Genomic DNA, 19,571 nt, shown 5'->3' with positions numbered 1-19,571 from the left:
GTGGCTGTTATGGGGGAATTGTGGCTGTTATGGGGGTATTGTGGCTGGTATGGGGGTATTGTACCTATTATGGGGGAATTGTGGCTGTTATGGGGGTATTGTGGCTGTTATGGGGGTATTGTGCCTATTATGGGGGTATTGTGGCTGTTACAGAGGTATTGTGGCTGTTATGTGGTATTGTGGCTGCTATGGGGGTTTTGTGGCTGTTATGGGGGTATTGTGCCTATTATGCGGGTTTTGTGGCTGTTATGGGGGTATTGTGGCTGTTATGGGGGCATTGTGCCTATTATGGGGTCATTGTGGCTGTTACGGGGGGGGGGGGGGGGGTTGTGGCTTTATGCGATATTGTGGCTGTTATGGGGGCATTGTGGCAGTTATGCAGAATTGTGGCTGTTATGGGGGCATTGTGGCAGTTATGGGGGTACTGTGGCTGTTATCCGGTATTGTGGCTGTTATCCGGTATTGTGGCTGTTACGGGGGCATTGTGGCTGTTATGCAGTATTGTGGCTGTTACGGGGATATTGTGGCTGTTATGGGGGAATTGTGGCTGTTATGGGGTATTGTGGCTGTTATGGGGGTATTGTGGCTGTTATGGGGGAATTGTGGCTGTTATGGTGGTATTGTGGCTGTTATGGGGGCATTGTGGCTGTTATGAGGGTATTGTGGCTGTTACGGGGGTTTTGTGGCTGTTATGGGGGTATTGTGGCTGTTATGGGGGAATTGTGGCTGTTATGGGGGTATTGTGGCTGGTATGGGGGTATTGTACCTATTATGGGGGCATTGTGGCTGTTATGGGGTATTGTGCCTATTATGGGGGTATTGTGGCTGTTACAGAGGTTTTGTGGCTGTTATGTGGTATTGTGGCTGTTACGGGGGTTTTGTGGCTGTTATGGGGGTATTGTGGCTGTTATGGGGGAATTGTGGCTGTTATGGGGGTATTGTGGCTGGTATGGGGGTATTGTACCTATTATGGGGGCATTGTGGCTGTTATGGGGGTTTTGTGGCTGTTATGGGGGCATTGTGCCTATTATGGGGGTATTGTGGCTGGTATGGGGGTATTGTACCTATTATGGGGGCATTGTGGCTGTTATGGGGGTTTTGTGGCTGTTATGGGGGCATTGTGCCTATTATGGGGGCATTGTGACTGTTACGGGGGGGTTTGAGGCTGTTATGCGATATTGTGGCTGTTATGGGGGCATTGTGGCAGTTATGCAGAATTGTGGCTGTTATGGGGGCATTGTGGCAGTTATGGGGGTACTGTGGCTGTTATGGGGGCATTGTGGCTGTTATTGTGGCTGTTATCCGGTATTGTGGCTGTTATGGGGGCATTGTGGCTGTTATGCAGTATTGTGGCTGTTACGGGGGCATTGTGGCAGTTATGGGGGTACTGTGGCTGTTATGGGGGCATTGTGGCTGTTATTGTGGCTGTTATCCGGTATTGTGGCTGTTATGGGGGCATTGTGGCTGTTATTGTGGCTGTTATCCGGTATTGTGGCTGTTATGGGGGCATTGTGGCTGTTATGCAGTATTGTGGCTGTTACGGCGGTATTGTGGCTGTTATGCAGTATTGTGGCTGTTATGGGGGCATTGTGGCTGTTATGCAGTATTGTGGCTGTTACGGTTGTGACCCTCTTTTGCATCCATCAGGCCCACAGGAGTCTCTAGGGGTTGTTGTTCATGTGTATAGGCCTGTACAGATAATACCATGCACTGTATGTATATGCACGGCTCAGCGTTCTCCTCTTTACCCCAAAGCTGCTCTGTACAGGAATCGCTTTCTGCAGCGATTATTTAACCCCGTCCTGCCACATGTCAAACAAACATTCCTGAACTCCTGACAACACAAAGCGTCCGGATAAACGAAAACTCCCGGAACATCTCTACATGGGAGCGACTCGGCAGAGGAACCTTCCAAGTGACCTGCTCTCATCTTCTTCCCAAAATAAATTCCAAGGATATTCCATGTAACTAATATCCTAATATCTGACTGTAAGCTCCACTGACACAGGGATGTTTACAATGGTGAGAAAAACTTTCATAGACTGATGAAACACTTTCCAGAAAGGACATTTAGGACTATTAAAGGGGTTCTCTAGGATTGGAGAAACATGACTACTTTCTTGTGAAAACAGCACCACTCTTGTCTCCAGGTTGTGTGTGGTATTACATCTCTGCCCCATTTACGTCATGGAGCTGAACTGTAATATCAGACACCACCTATGGTCAGGTGCGGTGCTGTTTCAATAAGGAAGCAGCCATGTTTTTTTCGAATCCTTGAGAAGCCTTTAACTTCTTAAAGGGATTTTCTTACAAAGACAACCCTATTTGGTCGTCTGAACATCACACTGATGGTCCTCTTTAAACCCCGAATTCAAGCTCCCTTAAAGGGACATTCCTGTTTTCCTTACAGTTTATGGATAGCTCAATAAGACCCCATTCGCTTCCCAGAATATCAGATCCTTCGAAGCCATATTGGAAATATGGAAAATACAGCTCACAATGTCAAGTACAGAAAACCTGGGACCACCCTCCTCGGCTCATGGGCTCCCACCGATGAAATCTTCTTGCCATTTTCAAATATACGGAGAGAGGTAGGGGAGCCTGATGGAAGTGTTCTGTGTATCTGTACTAAATCACATTCCCACTGCTGTTCCCCGGAGAACTGGAAATTCCAACCCGATGCTTTTTTTTTTAAAGTCCAAGCATCTGCCGTCAATGATTAACCCTAACGCTCCAATGAGCTCATAGCATCTGTAGCCCGGAGCTGCCCACCTAATGCAAGCGCTGATCTCATGGAAAGGGGGGATTTTCATGAACGCCGATGGAGCCCGAGGACTTAGTACGTGCGGCAGATTCTGAGTGTGCACCTCTTGCTTCATGGTCATTAATAGTACTAGTACTAGTAATAATACTTTGTCGAAATTTGCTTTGTGACGAATTACTTCGGCATGAAGCACATTTCTTTGTAAGTAGCGGGTGCAATGAGAGCGATCGGCGATAGTGCCGCCCCCCCCCCCCCCGTCATTGTACCCCTCAGATGCTAAGTTCATAGCTGATCGTGGCATCTGACAATACAATTAAATCATACTTACCTCATCCATTTGCTTGCAACGGGCCGGCCGCCGCCATCTTGATTGAAGATCTCGTGCAGTCCGTGATGACATCATCACGTCGGCCGGCATGGTGATGTCATACGTCACCTTGCAGGAATTTCCTGCGAGATCTTCAATCAAGATGGCGGGGGCCGGCCCGTCGAGAGCAATTTTTTTTTGTTTTTTATCACCATTCAGGGAAAATCTATTTGTTACCACGAACCACGATCTCATGGGTTATAGGTCAACATATCCACTGCCGAATGCTTTGGATAAAGAATTACTAATCAATTCTTGACCACAAGCTAAGGAACCCAGCTTCCACCTATTGCTTAGGTTCTAGTCCTAGGCAGGTCAACGCATATTGTACTGAAGGGTGTTGCCAGTCTTGGTCTCACCCCAATCTTGAACCTCTGATCACAATCTAGGAAGTCCAGCTTCTACCTATTTCTTGGGTTCTAGTCCTAGGCAGCCCAAGGCATACTGTACTGAAGGGCGTCACCAGCCTTGGTCTAGGCACCCCGATCTTGAATCTCTGACCTTAAAAGGGTTCTTTAGGAATAAAAAAAAAATATATAATACTTAAAGGGTTTCTACCACTTCGCTGCACATATTTAGCTGTCAGACACTAGCGATCCGCTAGTGTCTGCTCTGCCCAACCATCCTAATATAATTGCTTTTGGGGCAGTGGTTTGGCTAAAAAAACTACTTTTATTAATATGCTAATGAGCCTCTAGGTGCTATGGGGGCGTCATTAGCACCTAGAGGCTCCGTCTACCTTCAGAAACTGCCGCCGCCCAGCGCGTCCCTCCAGCCCGCCCATCTCTTCCTGAATGCGATCCTCCTTGTGAGCGCCTGTATTCTGCGCATGCGCAGTGAATGTCTGACAGCTTCCCTGCTCAGACATCTCCACTGCGCCTGTTCCTCGGAGCACTATGGCGTCATCGCGCAGGCGCAGTGGAGATGTCTGAGCAAGGAAGCGGTCAGACATTCACTGCGCATGCGCAGAATACATACGAGGATCGCATTCAGGAGGAGATGGGCGGGCTGGAGGGACGCGCTCGGCGGCGGCAGTTTCTGAAGGTAGACGGAGCCTCTAGGTGCTAATGACGCCCCCATAGCACCTAGAGGCTCATTAGCATATTAATAAAAGTAGTTTTTTTAGCCAAACCACTGCCCCAAAAGCAATTATATTAGGATGGTTGGGCAGAGCAGACACTAGCGGATCGCTAGTGTCTGACAGCTAAATATGTGACACCGAAGTGGTAGAAACCCTTTAAATATTATTTTATAATACATATATTTACATATATCTTTCATTAGAATTGTCTAGGGAGCAATCATTAGGAGAAATAAAATGTCCTCTTGTGTGATTAGGACAGGTTTTGTGTGTACTAATAGGACGACGCCCAAGTTACTTCACCACAATGAGCCTTAGTGCTGCCTCATCCTCCTCTCTGCTCTGCTGGTCACCATGATCCTGAATACAGGTGAATCTCTGTAGGAATGGAGATGATGAGGAGACATGAACGGAGGGTGAGGTGAGGCTAATGAGCAGCAGCACTGGTTTACAGTCTCCATTACCACAGTCTGTCCTGTCCGTCCTCTCTGTACTTCATGTCTCCTCATGAACTAAATTCCCCAGAGATTCAGCTAAAGTTCTTATCATCTGTATTCAGGATCATAATCCCTGACAAGTAGAGAGGAGGATGATGATGAGGCAGCTCTTTACCTCAGTGCTCTTAAGTAACTTGTCCTCATGTGTGATCAGGACAGGTTTTGTGTGAACTAATGGGACAGCGGCCATTTTGTTTCTCCTAATGATTGCACCCCAGACAAAACGAGCCATTATAAATAATGAAAGGTATTTGATAATATATTTATTATAAAGTAATATTTAAATATTATCATTTTCTTAATTCCTGGAGAACCCCTTTAAGCTAAGGAATCCTGCTACCACCTATTGCTCAGGGTGTAGCCCTAGGCAGCCCAAGGCATAGGCATCAATAGCTTTGGTCTAGACATCTCGATCTTGAACCTCTGCTCCCAGGTTTGGTGCGTGAACCTGTAGAAATCTGTATTACTTAGGCACTATATGGTGCATCACATGGAGAGGTCAACAGAAGGTCCTACAAAGGGCATCCTTCAACCTAAGGCCAAGTCTGCTCTATTTACTGTACAAAGTGGTGCTTATTGGGTTTGTGTATATATATTCAGCTTTCAGGTAATGATGCCTTTTAGGCAATCCATACATTCTGCAGCCTGGAATTCCCATTCTTCTGTAACGTGAATGAATTCAGCTATGACCTTAAGAGGATTTGTGAGGTCGGCCTTGTCCATCGCTCATGCTGGCACGTAGCAATGCTCGATAAGAAAAATTCCACCGTATGGAATTACACTTGCCAGATACTCTACATGACGCTAATTATATCCCGTGGCCGATTACAGATCACATTCCATTGTGTTCCCACCTAATGTTCTTTCTATTAAGGAAATGTCCCATAGAAATAGCTAAAGGTGTCAAGGGCCACAGGCATGGTGTCAGTGGAATTCACAGCATGCAGTAAGACCTACTATATTCAAACTAAGGATGCTCGGAGCCAATGAGATGTCCTGACCATATACCTCTACGTAGAGCTGTCCCACCAAGTTTGAAAAATATTATCATATATGCAGGTTTTAGGCTCCGTTGTCATCTCCTTGTGTTGTATGCAGTTCTCAGTCATATTAGGAATGCGCTACATTGACGATATTTTTTAATAATTTTTAATATTCTAAAAGGTCTGTCAACTCTATTTTGGCTTAAAGTGACCATATACAGTAATTATACAATAATCCATCAATTCTGAACTACTGGACTTCAGATGTCCATACAGACACTATACATATGCGGTATGAGCAGTGGGAGGCCCTTCCTGGCAGTCGGGATGCACATCTTGGATTTTTGACTGGAGATCATACTCAACCTTATCCATCTCAATGGGGCTCAGAGGGAAAAATGGTAAAGGATGTATCACATCATATAAATTACATGCAGGCCCATGTCACTGTATGAACATTGGTGTAATATGATGTCGGTACAATGCTACAGGTCAAGACATTATCTAAGCCTGTGCTGCCATATATTCTTGCCACCCTGCTCCAATGTGACGGTTATAGGTATGATATCTCATATATACATCTAACTGACCGAAACTGGACTCTGCCACCCTAGGACCAGCAGCCCAAGTCCTGGACCAGTGTCATTTCCAAAAACAGGGCATGGCTGTAGGTATCCAGACCCTAGGGACTGAAAAAAGTCCAAAATATTCCGTCAGTCTCATAGGAGGACTCTATACTATAAATTCTTGCACTGTGTTAGTGTAATGTTTCTGGACATTGTACTAGAAGGTCCTGTCCTCTTCAGGGTCCTTGGGGACTTCTCCGATTCTCTCTATCCATTTTCTTGTTGGTTCTTCAGTTCCTCTTGTTACCTAACGTTCAAGTTGTGTTTATGGCAGGCTTTGAGATTCTGAAAAGGGCGTTGATACTTTTCCTGTCTTGCTTCCTGTTGTCACATCCCACGCTGAAAAAGCAGTTCTCTGGTTTTACCCGAGATCTCGTACAACAGGGGAACTAGGAGGACATATACTTTATGTTAGATGTGGCACCAGGTGCGTACTTCTGTGTCCACAGCATCAGTGTATAAAAAAATTGCATACAAAAAATCATTACAACCATCTAAATCAATACAATTGTATAACTCAAGATCAATACAATAGTAGAGTACAATGAATAGTGCACTTACCATGGAGGCAAACAGCGCCACTGCTATGGGCCGTCACTAGAGGGAGCTCAGTGCATAGAGATTTTACAGCTTGCATTGAGTTCAATGGTAACTGTATAACTTCCTAGGCATTGAGCTACTCCTAGTGGTAGCTGCAGGATCCATTAGGTCTATGTGCAGTGGGGTAATATTAGGTTTCAATGCAAAACCTATAACAGAGCACTCCCTTAACTATCTCTTGTAATTAATAGCACTTGCTTTTCATTGGCAGCCCCCAAGTGGGACCACCACCTCCGAACCCCCTAGAGCTATGCCCCTATTCATGCATTACATTTGGGCAGTCATGTGCCAGTCTATAAAAAAAAAACATTGTGACTCTGAATTGTGCCCAGTGTATTAAAAGGTGAATACCTCCTAAGAAATTTGGTGCATTTTAGAGTGTTCTAAATTACCAAATAAATCTACTCTTGCTACGAGGTCCTATGTGAAGGTTCTAAGTCAATGCCCCTTCCCAGTAAGCCACACCCACTTTTCACCTTTTGGAGAGTGCAACACAAAAAGGAAAATTTTTGCACAATTTTTGCACAATTATTTTTATGCACATAATTTATGCAAGGGAATTTTTATTATTGTTTGTTTATTTGTTTATTTATTTATTTATTTTTCAAAACACTGTTCCGCTGTATCTGGGGCTGCACAACCCGCAATCAGATAGTCGGACCGGTTAGCAGACCATGGGTTAAATAAATTGCCCCTGAAACCAAATATGCTGTAATTTCCTTTCTGCATTAATTTCTCAAATTTTTCAAGATCTCTGCTTGCTGCCACTGAATGAAATATGGCATTGTTTATGTAAAAGAGTTTTCCAAGACTAAGATATTGATGATCTATCCTCAGGATAGGTCAAGATGAGATTGGTGGGGGTCTAACATGGGACAACCCCAACAATTAGCTGATTTGGGCAGCGGCCGACACTGGAAATTATACAATGGATGGAACCAGAAGCAGGAGGTTCTGTCGACTGTATAGTGGCCGTGTCGGGTGCTGCAGCTCAGCTTCCATTCAGGTAGCTGAGCTGTAGTATGCTGGTGCTGCAAACTGCAAAAAATGGCTGCTCGGTACCAGGAATTGGACCATCTGATATTGATGACCTAATCCGTATCAGTACCTAAGTACCAGAGGACCCCTTTAAATGGGTCACAGTTCTGTCCTCACCCATGTGATGGACACACAGGTACAGGACTCACTATAAGGCCTCATGCACACAAACGTATGCATTTTGCGGTCCGCAAAAAATACCGTCATCCGACATCTGTGTGCATTACGTATTTTGTGGAACGGAACAGCTGGCCCTCCATAGAACAGTCCTATCCTTGTCTGTAATGCGGATAATAAGGCCATTGTGCGGCCGTTCCATGCATTGGGGACCGCATCTGTGCAGCGGGCCGGACCCATTCAACTGTCCACACCGCAAAAAAATATGACATGTCATATTTATTTGCGGTGCGGAACAACGGAAAGAAACACCACGGAAGCACTCCGTAGCGCTTCCGGTGTTCCGTTCTGTAACTCCGTTCCTCATCTCCCGAATTGCGGACCCATTCAAGTGAATGGGTCCGCGTCCGTGATGCGTGGTGCACACGGCCGGCGGCCGCTGATTGCTGACCCGCCGTTTGTGGGCCGCAATACGGCCACGGCCGCACAATGGCCGTGTGCATGCGGCCTAATAGGACGTGCTCTATTTTTTTGCGGAACGGAAATACGGACATACGGAAACGGAATGCGCACGGAGAAACTTCCTTTGAAGTGAATGGTTCTGCATACGGTCTGCAAAAAAAATAAAAAATGGAACGGACACGCAACGAAAATACGTTTGTGTGCATAAGCCCTAAGGCTGTATTAATACATAGCAGTAACCACATCTAAAAAAATGCATGCAGTTTTGCCCCAGTGCCACCATACAGTAATGGGGGACCCCCCCCCCCCCCTCATTTTCCATGCTTCGTGTGTGTCCACCACTTGACCAGAACAGTATTGTGTTCCCTGGAAAAAAAACATGACATTTTTCAATGACAGCAAGCAGAGGTCCTAAAAACTATGAGGCATTAAAGCAGAAAGTACAAAATAAAATTTCAAAACTTTCGTTTACATCCTGAATAAGTTGAATCCGGAATAACTCTTTCTTTCCCAGCATTCCCTGCCTACCTGTCAGCAGACTGCAGACTGCTGCTGTCAGGCAAGTTCACTCCAGGCGAATAGTTCAGGGAATAACATCATCTTGGGGGATTGATATCTAAGCGATTGTCTGTCGCCCACCTTACCCACAAGTAGCTATAACAATAGAAAAGGTTGGATTAAAATACACATGTAGTAGAGCTGAGTTTGTCAGATGTAGTAGAGCTGAGTTTGTCAGATGTAGTAGAGCTGAGTTTGTCAGATGTAGTAGAGCTGAGTTTGTCAGATGTAGTAGAGCTGAGTTTGTCATCTGGCTCATGGCATATTGTGCTGCATTGTCTGTGGTTTTCTATAGGCTCATCACACGCCATTATTGAAATGTATTATCCCCTGAAGGACAAGCACTAACTCTCCGGCTGCATTTAAAGGAAATGTTTATATAGATCCGAAGAGGATCACATCTGATCTGTGTCTACTCTTTGAGAAGGGGCTTAGGACAGGCTTTATGATGGGGTTTTCCAAGCTGATGGGAAGTTTTTGTTACTGATGATGAAAATCTCAATGGGCTGAGATTGCACAGTGTGGGTGTAGCCGAGCGAGTCATGGCATATATAGAGGCGGCAGAGTGATGGAGCGCAGTCAGTACCAGCCCAAGATACGCAGCCAGTGCCCGTCCCCATCAGCTTTCACAGGTAAGGAAACAATGTATCATGAATCACATCTGTAACACTGTTTCTTTCAGGAGTGAGGCAACAGCGCTGCCTTGTATCACTGCCGTAATGACCTATTCAGCTCTGCTACATCATTTATTTTACCTGATTTTATCCAATTTGTGCACAAAGCATTCACCACGTCTTGGACGCTTTGCCATGTACTGACTGAACCAGGGAGCAGCAACCTCCGGCACTCTAGCTGTTCTGGAACTACAACTCCCAGAATCCTCCTTTCACTTCATTGGTAGTTACAAGAACATCCGAGCAAGTGTGCATGCTAGGAGTTATAGTTACACAGCAACTGGACCAAACCTGACATATGCAGCCCTCTGTAGTCTATTGCTGACTGTGGTGTTCTCCCCCCAAGATCTCCAGGGCTGAGAATTTCCAGACACGTGTGCTATCATAAAGGCTGACTTCAGCGGTGCTGCCCCTTTAAGTTTTCTCTGTGTGTCTGATACAATGACACAGCCTTTGTTTCCAAAATCTTTCCTGTTGCAAAATATTGTATGTCTGGGAAACTAAGAATGGCAAAGAGACCATGCCCTTGATTTAAAGGGACAGTCCCTATATTTTACTCATGGATGCCTCCATAACATATTTTAAAGGGAACCTGTCCCCGGGATTTTGTGTATGTATCAAATCGCTTTTTTTTTTACACAATAAAAGCACACAGAGCTATGGGGACTGGGTATTGCGGATGTGCTAGCAGTGATCTAGAACAGTGTTTCCCAACCAGTGTGCCTCCAGCTGTTGCAAAACTACAACTCCCAGCATGCCTGGACAGCCTTTGGCTGTGCGGGCATGCTGGGAGTTGTAGTTTTGCAATAGCTGGAGGCACACTGGTTGGAAACACTGATCTAGAAACCCATGGCTGCTGTTGACAGATCTTGTATGGTTACATTTCTATTCTAAAGATAAATTGTTTCTATAGTCAGAAGTGTCTAAAAACATGAACAACTAATGCTTGGATTAGACCAGGGATGACCAACCTGTGGCCCTCCAGCTGTTGCAAAACTACAACTCCCTGCATGCCTGTACAGCCTACAGCTATTAGGGCATGCTGGGCGTTGTAGTTCTGCAACAGCTGGAGGACGGCAGCTTGAGCACCCCTAGATTAGACCAACAACCCATTCACAGCAGGACTCAAAGTACTAAATGGATACAAATGAAGAGATCTGTCCACAGCAGCTTGTTGATGATTTCCAATGAGTTCAAGTCTTCTCTCATAAAGCATTTTCATACTAAAAGTCCTGTAATGATAATAGATGTTTTTAAATATTTTTCTGTATTTCTGATACAGTGTAAATAGCTTCATCATTTTTAGCTGCCATGTGTCCCTTTGGTATTGCTGGGGTGAGCTTTGGGCTGAATCAGTCTACAGCCCCCTCTGGCAACAGGCAATATATATATTTTGCTTTCCTGTGCCCCCTTTTATACTAATATAAATTTGGGCTGCTGGTCCCAGGCTTTGGACAGAATCAGCCTCCTTCCCCTTCTGGAAGCTGAACATCCAGCTGGTCCCAGGCTTTGGACAGAATCAGCCTCCTTCCCCCTCTGGAAGCTGAACATCCAGCCCCTTCTTACTTCCCCTTCTCCTCCCTGACAAGCAGTCGGGTTGCCTTGCAGTGAGAAGAGGATCACTATGCAGAGACCTGGCTGTGGGGAGAGTGACTGAACACATACCCACAAGCTGTCCGATCAGTAGATGGACGTGTACATTGATATATACGCTTTAAACACCATTCGGTTCTATTCTATATAAATGAATAAATGCCATAATCCTTTACTGGGTCATTTTATAACAGCATAGAATGTGACTTAAATCTAATATTTAATGGTGGGACAGCCATTAACGTACTGGATACCTGCAGTCACCACTAGAGGGAGCTCCTGAGCTTGCTGCATACTGTTTATACATTGAAATCAGTAATAATTTATAGGAGGTATTAAGGAAGCACCTCAGCTCCCCCTAGTGGTGACTGCAGGTAGCCATATTGTTCTCACTCCAGAGCGGAAGAAAACTACTGGAAGGAGTTCTGTGAACTCATCATTTCCCCTGTATTGTGTATTGCCTGTATGTGCTATTTAGGCTACATTCACACGACCGTATGTGTTTTGCAGTCCTCAAAACACTGATCCGCAAAAAATATGCATGACGTCCTTTTGGTATCCGTAAGGCATCCTTTTTTTTGCCGAACCATTGTAACAATGCCTATCCTGGTCCGCAAAACGGACAAGAATAGGGCATGTTCTATTTTTTTTTGTTGGGCTACAGAACGGACATACGGTGTGCTGTCCGCATTTTTTGCGGACCCATTGAAATGAATGGGTCCTCATCCAATCCACCAAAAAAATGGAACGGACACGGAAACAAAATACGATCATATGATTGTAGCCTTAGTCATCTTTTTGTAATGCTGATTTGGATTAATAACACAGTATAATCTTCAGGATGAACCAGTTCTCCTGCTTTCACAATAAGTTATGAGCCTGTAGCTAGAATGCATTGTACATTATAGGGGCCGGATGGTGGAACTGGCAGCCGCCAGCGATCGTGACTGTCAGGTGGTGGTGTTGCAAATAAATATCGGTGTATAAATACAGATGGAGCCCCATTAAAATATGGGGTCCCTCTTCAGGTGTTGGCTGGAACCACCACCACTATCACCACTCCACCTCTGGTTCTTGATCAGGACTTTTTGTTATTCTGGGGTGGATCGGGGGGTCCAATTGGTTGGATCCAGTATGCTACATACCCCCAGCTTTACCCATCTGGCTATGTATTCTGTAATACATTCTGGTGTCATCTGCACTATTCTAATTGGCCATTACAAACAGAGACTTCTCCTGAGCCTAGCAACCTTGGGATTCCCTGCAGTAAAGTTCAGATGCTTCTATAGCGGGTTAAAGGCTGTAAATCAAGGATTCCCTTAGACTCTGCTCCTTGGTTTAGATCTTTCCCAAACCTTGTGGGTCCACATTTTCTCAAGCAAGGTGCTTGACAGTTATGACTTACATAGTATGGCGCCACCTAGTGTTCTGACTATATAGCAATGTGCATGTCCATCTAAAGAGCAGGGTGCTGGTGGACACACATGCTCAGTCGCTCTCCCCTCAGCCAGGTCTCAGCATAGTGATCCTCTGCCTACCCACAGGGCAGCCAATAGGGATAGCTATCTGCTTGTCAGAGAAGCAGCAGAGCCCCTGCAGTACCGCATCAGTCTCCAGCAGCTTTGTAGTTAACGGATCTGAGGTTATTCACTAAACAGGATGCACGGTTCAGTCCTTTTTTCGTCCTACTGACAGATTTACGGACACGAGGAAGGGTTTGTTTTAGCTGCGTTGACCCATCCTCAGTCTTTTCATTTCCTCTCCTTGTAGTTGTGTTCCAATACATGAAGAAAATTAAATCCACAATGGCCGCGGTGGCACAACTGGCCACAATGGAGCAAATAACCGGGAAAAAAAGACACAGCACTGACGATGGCCAGAAGAAAAAGAAGGGCATCATCAAGGGCATTGTCAAGGCCTTGTCACCCAATAAATACATAGGACATCATAAAGAACTAGAAGAGATAAAGAAAGAGCCAACAGGTAGGACTTAACATGAGCACCGGTTCTGGGGGTTCTTTGCAGATGGTTTATGAGATTATTGAGGTTGGTTGAACATTGACTGGTTCTACTGGAGATACTGGGAGGAGAACCCTAACACATGGACTTCAAAAAGGTCTGATGAATACGAGATCTAAGGGGAAGAAACAGTGGCTCTTGATGTAGATATCAGCATTAATTTATTTTAAAGGGGGTTTCTAAGGTCAGATTGGTGGTGGTCCAACTTTTGGCATCAGTCAAAATGCAATTGTAATGGTCATCTGATTTTGATTGGTTCCTTTAGCCAAAATCCAACTTTTACAGTCAAAAGACCATAAATGGTCCCATCAGTCTGAATATAATTGTGATGGCCAGGTAGGCCATTGTCCGAGCTATCTTATAACCTCCTTCAGGCTCCCCTTTTACCAAGGCTCATCTTCCTTTATCTATATACGGCAATTACCTGTAAATATTTTTTTTTTTTGCACTAGTGGTTTAGTGATCTGAACTTTATAGCCATTCTGCCATTGCTATAAACAAATCATCATTCCATGCACTGACGTCCTGGAGAGCCTGGAAAAGGAGTGTATAATATACAGTAGCCAATCAGAGAAGACAGAGCTGCAAGGGGAGGGAGGGAGAAGCTGCCTGAACCAATGATGATTGAAGGGGTGTGTCTAAGACTACTTCAAACTTCCTGTAGGCACTGTACCCAAAATGTAGTCACGGATCAGAACTTATCTCTATTCAATTATATATATATATATAGTGTTGGGTCCTAAAATATGCTGCACCAATTTAGCTTTTTTGGTATAAACTATGATATCATCTTTAAGGGGTTGTCTGGAATAAGAAAAAACTGGCTGTTGTCTTCACAAAACAGCGCCACCCTTGTCCATGGATTGAGTCTGGCATTCCAGCCATTGATGGGATTGGGGCAGAGTTTCAATACTACGTACAACTTACAGATATGGCACTGATTTTGGCAGAAGGCAGCCATGTTTGTCTTATCTTGGACAACCTTTTTTAGGCAGAGGTAATTAGCAGGTGTCTGCAAGGTCGCTTGCTTATTATGTTCTCAGCAACATGTTCCCATGTGCAATGCCAACGGTCTGTGATAAATACTAGATTGCCAGGGTGATTTTTCTCAAGAAACTGACCTATTCCTAAAAAAAAAAATCTTCCTGGCCATGGCTCTATTTCTTTGAAATTTCAAAATTTGCATTTTATTTTATTTCTAGCTGAAGACATAGAAGAACAAATTGAGAAAAAACAGTTGCTGGAGGCCAGCAACAACTTAATCGATCTAGAGCAGAAGATTCTTAAGGATCCTCTTCTTCAGGACAAAACCGAGGAACTTAAAGCTCTTTATGAAAAGTTAGAAAAAGCTGTATTTCGAGTGATACAAGACTCCATCACTGAAACAAACGGAGATTTGCTATCTCAAGCTGTAAATGCCATTGTGGCCCAAGAGACGGAAGATGCTCAAGATGGTCCAGACCATGAGATCAACAATAGCTTACGACCAAAGCAATGGAAGAGAAAATGGAAGGAGTACATCAGGTTGTCCGTGTTTGACCGAATCGGCAACCTGTCCGAACCTTCAGTCAAAGACTCTCCTTCCTCTTCTTCACTGTCTCAAAGTTTTCTTACTGTGGGAAAAACCTTGAAACAAGACTTAGTCCACGTGATCACCCATCTTAAGGAGCATTACCCTAGGGACTTTGATGTTTGCAACACTTATGCCCTATATTATCATAGGTTCCTGGCATCAAAAATAGATTTAGTAACAGATTTTCAACTGGGAGACGAAGATACTTATTACCTCTTGTGCTTTGTTCATAATTATTATCCCAAGTAAGTTTAACAGTAAGGCGCTCTATGTCTGTCCATCTGATGTGCATGTTCTAAGAAAAGCCCAAAAGGCTATGACATCCTTCGTAATTTTTTATAATGTTTCTGTTATATATGTTTCCAGATTCTATGGAATCACATAGTATATCACGTAATCCCTCTCAGCCAGTCGATACCTGCCATTTAAGTAGTTCATAGTGGTAGCAATGATAGAGTATGCTATTTTTCTGACCAGCTCCACTTTCTTCTTTGAGAAGATCCAGGTCTAATATATAATAATTCTGATGCAACATGGAAAATGTAGGTTTTCCGTCTACAGAAAGGAGTGGGCAGCCTCTTGGCTGTTCATCCATCAGCCTCTTGACTTATTGTAAGGTTTAGTTTTTGGGTGTTTTTTGGGGGGAATGCCAACTCTTTGAAAAGATTATATGTTGAAGTTTGCTCTTGATCATGAGTAAAGCATCCTAGACCACCAGAGATGGCAGAACTTCCAGATCCAGATCAGATCACATTAGATTAGCAAGATCTGACCTACATTATTCTCTAATATTAAAGAGAGGGGTGCACTTACTTTTGAATAACCAGTACTTGTAAAAATGCATAATAATCATATTCTTTTTATTGCAGCATGATCTTGAAGGACCCAATAGTGGCTAAACATATCGACGATTCGGATCTGGAAAATCTTGTCCCGCCTGATATTCTAATGCAACTTGAAGGCAGTTATTTAACTAACGAAATAGTGAGTGTTACTACAGCACGTTGTTTTTTATGTCAGTGCTCTGGTTTTCTGGTTTCAGGCAGTACAAAGGGGGTATATACAAGACCATTGGCCTAATTATTTCCATGATTAATCAAAATGGACTACACTATTAGTGCTCATTGACCATACAACCCAGAACAGGATGGTTGCTGCTTACATGTCCCTCCGTTCCCCTTAATGACTCCCACAATGACCATTGGTATTGTTCCATCAGGACTTGCTTGCTCTTTGTCCCTAGTGGGATTCACATGTTCTTGTGAACTAGGAGATAGATTGGAGCTAAACTAGGGTTGGCCTCATTACTAGTCCAATTTTATTGCTTGGTCTATAGGTTGTCTCATGTGTAATCAGACAGATTGTCCTCATCCATGCATCGACATCTACATGTATGATGAGAATTTCCATTGGGCACCCCATAAAGAAGATAACCTAGTTGTCTATTTCACTCCATAAGGAATCTGTGAAGACATATTTAAACAGATGTTTGGACATGGTGGTGGATCGTTGGAAGAGCGGGAAAGAACCAGAGATACTTGGAAATTGTCATCATTCTGAGTTACACATTGATATCGTCCAGGTCAGTACTGTCCCCTTATACATTTGAGGTGTCTCTTTATAACGTTACCTAGAAACACCCACTCCCTTTCAAACCTACAATGAATAAGTCCATGGAAGATGTAAGGTTGCCTTACATCACGTCTCCTCTTCCATTGTAGGCATTGGAAGTGGAAGTGCAGGTTGCTCATGGGAAATCCATTTTTTTGGGTTAACTAGATGAGTAGGAATAGATGTTAAAAAGATTGGATAGGCAGTAGCCTACCTCAATGGGTTTTTAATAAGGTTGTCCTTCTTCAATGAACCACTCTCAATGGACATTAAAGGGGTTTTGCTAATTATTGCCCTAGTAATGCAAATGGAGCACATTTTAGGGGATCCCACAAACAGGACCATGAGCCGGAGTGGAGACCATATTGGGCAGATGTTCTTCTGTAGGACCAGGTGCCTTCATGGAAAACTCAAGAGTATCAACAGGAGCCATGCTTCATTTATAGCATCATCTGTTCCTTTCAGAATAGGGAACCTAAGGGAATAACTAAATTTTTTTTTGCATAATTTGTAGATTTACAATGGAGCAATCAAGAGAGCCAAAGAGATAAAAAAGGAGATTGCTGAAAACATATCTTGCTTACTTCCTTACGAGATGAAGGAGATTTTCAGAAGGTAAGGCCATCATTCATTAGGAGCAATGGAGGTCCACGGATATGATCTCTAAGGACACGGCATAGAAAACCACTGCACATTAGTATGTAGTCACAGGCAACCCAAAGACATAGCAGCAGCACACAGCTCCATTGTCTCCAACGTATCCCTACATCATCATGGTTTATTATTTTTTTTTATCAGATACAAGACCAGTCTGGAGGAATTCTTGGAGAAAAACAAGACTCATTCCTTCTTTAGAGAGATCGGTATCGCCAACCTCAACTGCTGCTTCCACTTCAGGTAAAATGATGAATATTATATTATAAGTTTTCATTATTATAAATTATCAGTTACTTTTAAAGTTATTTTGTATTATTACATTTATTTATTTTATTATTTATTTATTTTGTTTATTATATTTGTATTTATACTTGAGACTTCAGAAAGATCAAAAAGAGCCCAGGGGCCCCAGGGTTATCCTATTAAAACGTAACTTTTATTGTCCTTGTTTATAAAAAAGGGAAAGTATTGCTCAAAACTAAAAGAAAATGCAGCCAATAAAGTACTGCTGACGACTCAACCGTGCGCGGTGTTACCATTCCTGTCGACACACAGTTGTATGGGACACTCCAGTGCGCAGAGGGATGCAGCGGGTCGTTACAATTCTGTTCCCCTTGAATATCTGTCCCTACATTGCCCTACTTGGCCTAGTCTGAACTGTACCGCCAGCCAAGTGGAGCACCTGCCCCGAAAACACGGTATGCGGGCAAGCCACTTACCGTGATGTATTAGTATGCCATGGGTGGGAAAGGGTTAATGTGAAGGGTGTCAGTCGTGTCACCATGTGACTGGACAGATTTGCCTTTCAGGGGTCGGGAATGTTGGGCAATAAACTTTATAGGAGCTGCAATGGCAGCCCTATCGGTTGTCACGTTCCCTTTCCATATACAGATGTAACTAGGTACAGTAATAGTCGACTGCTTTTTAAGAATACTTACCGTAATTTACATTTTTATGGTATTTTCTTTCAATTTCTTATTTTTATATATTTTTTGGTATTTTAGGGAATTTATCGAAAGAAAAGACACAAAGTTTGACCTGGGGACGCAGCAGCAGATGCTGTCCACCATCGTCCAGTGTGAAGACCTGATATACGCTGCTTTGCTTCAGGAGCTTTTTCTGGAGCTGAAGGTAAATTGTGAGAAACGGACAAAAAAAAAAATTTTTTTTTTTTTTTTTTTTTTTTTTTTTTTACATATTGAATTAATAATTTTTTGCTTCTCCAGGCACATTTCAAAAAAATGTCTCAAAGCAGCTCCCTGTGCAGCCACCAGGCCATGCTAGACATTGTAAAGATAGCTGAAAGATACTTGTCCCGCTTCCGCACGCTGTGTCCCCTGTGCTACAAGGTAAGACCCTCCTGCAGGGTGTGGCTTCCGCTGCAGAGGTTGTCATCCAACTTTTCTATAGGGGTCACATATTGAGGCACCGTCTCATAGGGGTGGCTGGGATATGGAGCCCTGGGGGGGTCGGGGCAGTGGGGGCACATAGTGCCTAATGTTACCCATTGTACCCATTACTGAGTACTAACTGGATCCCAATTTATCTCAGGACATGGTGGCAAGGATCCATAAGCATCTGGTGAAAGAATATCTTATAAGAATCCTAAAGAGAAAAGTCAGTCATAAGAACGCGCTGCAGCTGCAGACATTGGCCGCTCAGATCAACGAGAATGCCAGCCTCATCAGTGAATTCTGTGCCGCTCATGTAAGTAATGTATCCATTTGAAGTCACCCCTTAAGGGGTGTGTATACTATTGCAATCAAGCAATTTCTATTGCTTCAGTGCATCCATAGTACTAAGTGAAGCTACTCTGCAAACTGTTTGCATAAAAAAAAAATATATATAATAATATAACTCCTACCGTTTGGGGAATACAGTTTCTATGTGTTTCCATGGTTACAGACTACCAACAAACCCTACGTAGTCAGATCCTCTTGCAGTCACATGTTACTTCACTTCCTGTGCTCATTCTTCTTGATAACCATCAGATAGTTGAAGAGAAGGCAGAAGAAGGGGATTAACACCTCTGACTACACAGGGTTTGTTTGTAGTCTGTATCCATAGAAACGCATATGTTGACACAAAACAATAGGATTTTTTTTTTTATGAAAACTATTCGCAAAGCTGTTTTATAATTTATTTTAGCTGTGTTGCATCAACACCAAAATGGTTGCCAACGTATACATACCCGTCAACGTTTTAATAAATGAAATGTTCTGCAAGCTCCTAATTTGCTTCTTATTAACAAGCAGAGGGCTAAAATCAATTCTGTCCTAGTCCTTCTCACATTGCTGAGATTCGTTACAATGTAGCAACACAGATAAAACTCCCTAAACTTAGCACAGTTA

The 19,571-nt window shown here is 43.6% G+C and overlaps 1 protein-coding gene across 2 annotated transcripts in view; it reads left to right on the top strand.

The window, feature by feature from the left end:
• The window catches only part of LOC122921642 (tumor necrosis factor alpha-induced protein 2-like), a 35,497-nt gene that overhangs the window by 9,860 nt on the left and 6,066 nt on the right, over nt 1-19,571 (top strand). Inside the window, exons 1-10 of one of the 2 annotated variants that reach the window (XM_044271786.1) lie at nt 9,615-9,725; nt 13,131-13,343; nt 14,582-15,197; nt 15,822-15,936; nt 16,412-16,534; nt 17,078-17,178; nt 17,362-17,460; nt 18,225-18,351; nt 18,447-18,569; nt 18,772-18,927. In XM_044271786.1, coding sequence (XP_044127721.1) covers nt 9,662-9,725; nt 13,131-13,343; nt 14,582-15,197; nt 15,822-15,936; nt 16,412-16,534; nt 17,078-17,178; nt 17,362-17,460; nt 18,225-18,351; nt 18,447-18,569; nt 18,772-18,927 — 1,737 coding nt within the window. In that variant the 5' untranslated portion in view covers nt 9,615-9,661. Of the gene's footprint in view, nt 1-9,614; nt 9,726-13,130; nt 13,344-14,581; nt 15,198-15,821; nt 15,937-16,411; nt 16,535-17,077; nt 17,179-17,361; nt 17,461-18,224; nt 18,352-18,446; nt 18,570-18,771; nt 18,928-19,571 lie in introns of those variants that run through there. The other variant, XM_044271788.1, reaches the window with a different exon arrangement.

Source organism: Bufo gargarizans, chromosome 11 (genome assembly GCF_014858855.1).
Source record: "Bufo gargarizans isolate SCDJY-AF-19 chromosome 11, ASM1485885v1, whole genome shotgun sequence".
Lineage (NCBI taxonomy): Eukaryota > Metazoa > Chordata > Amphibia > Anura > Bufonidae > Bufo > Bufo gargarizans.
Note: the sequence above shows the minus strand (reverse complement) of the source record. Positions and strands in the feature narration are given on the sequence as shown.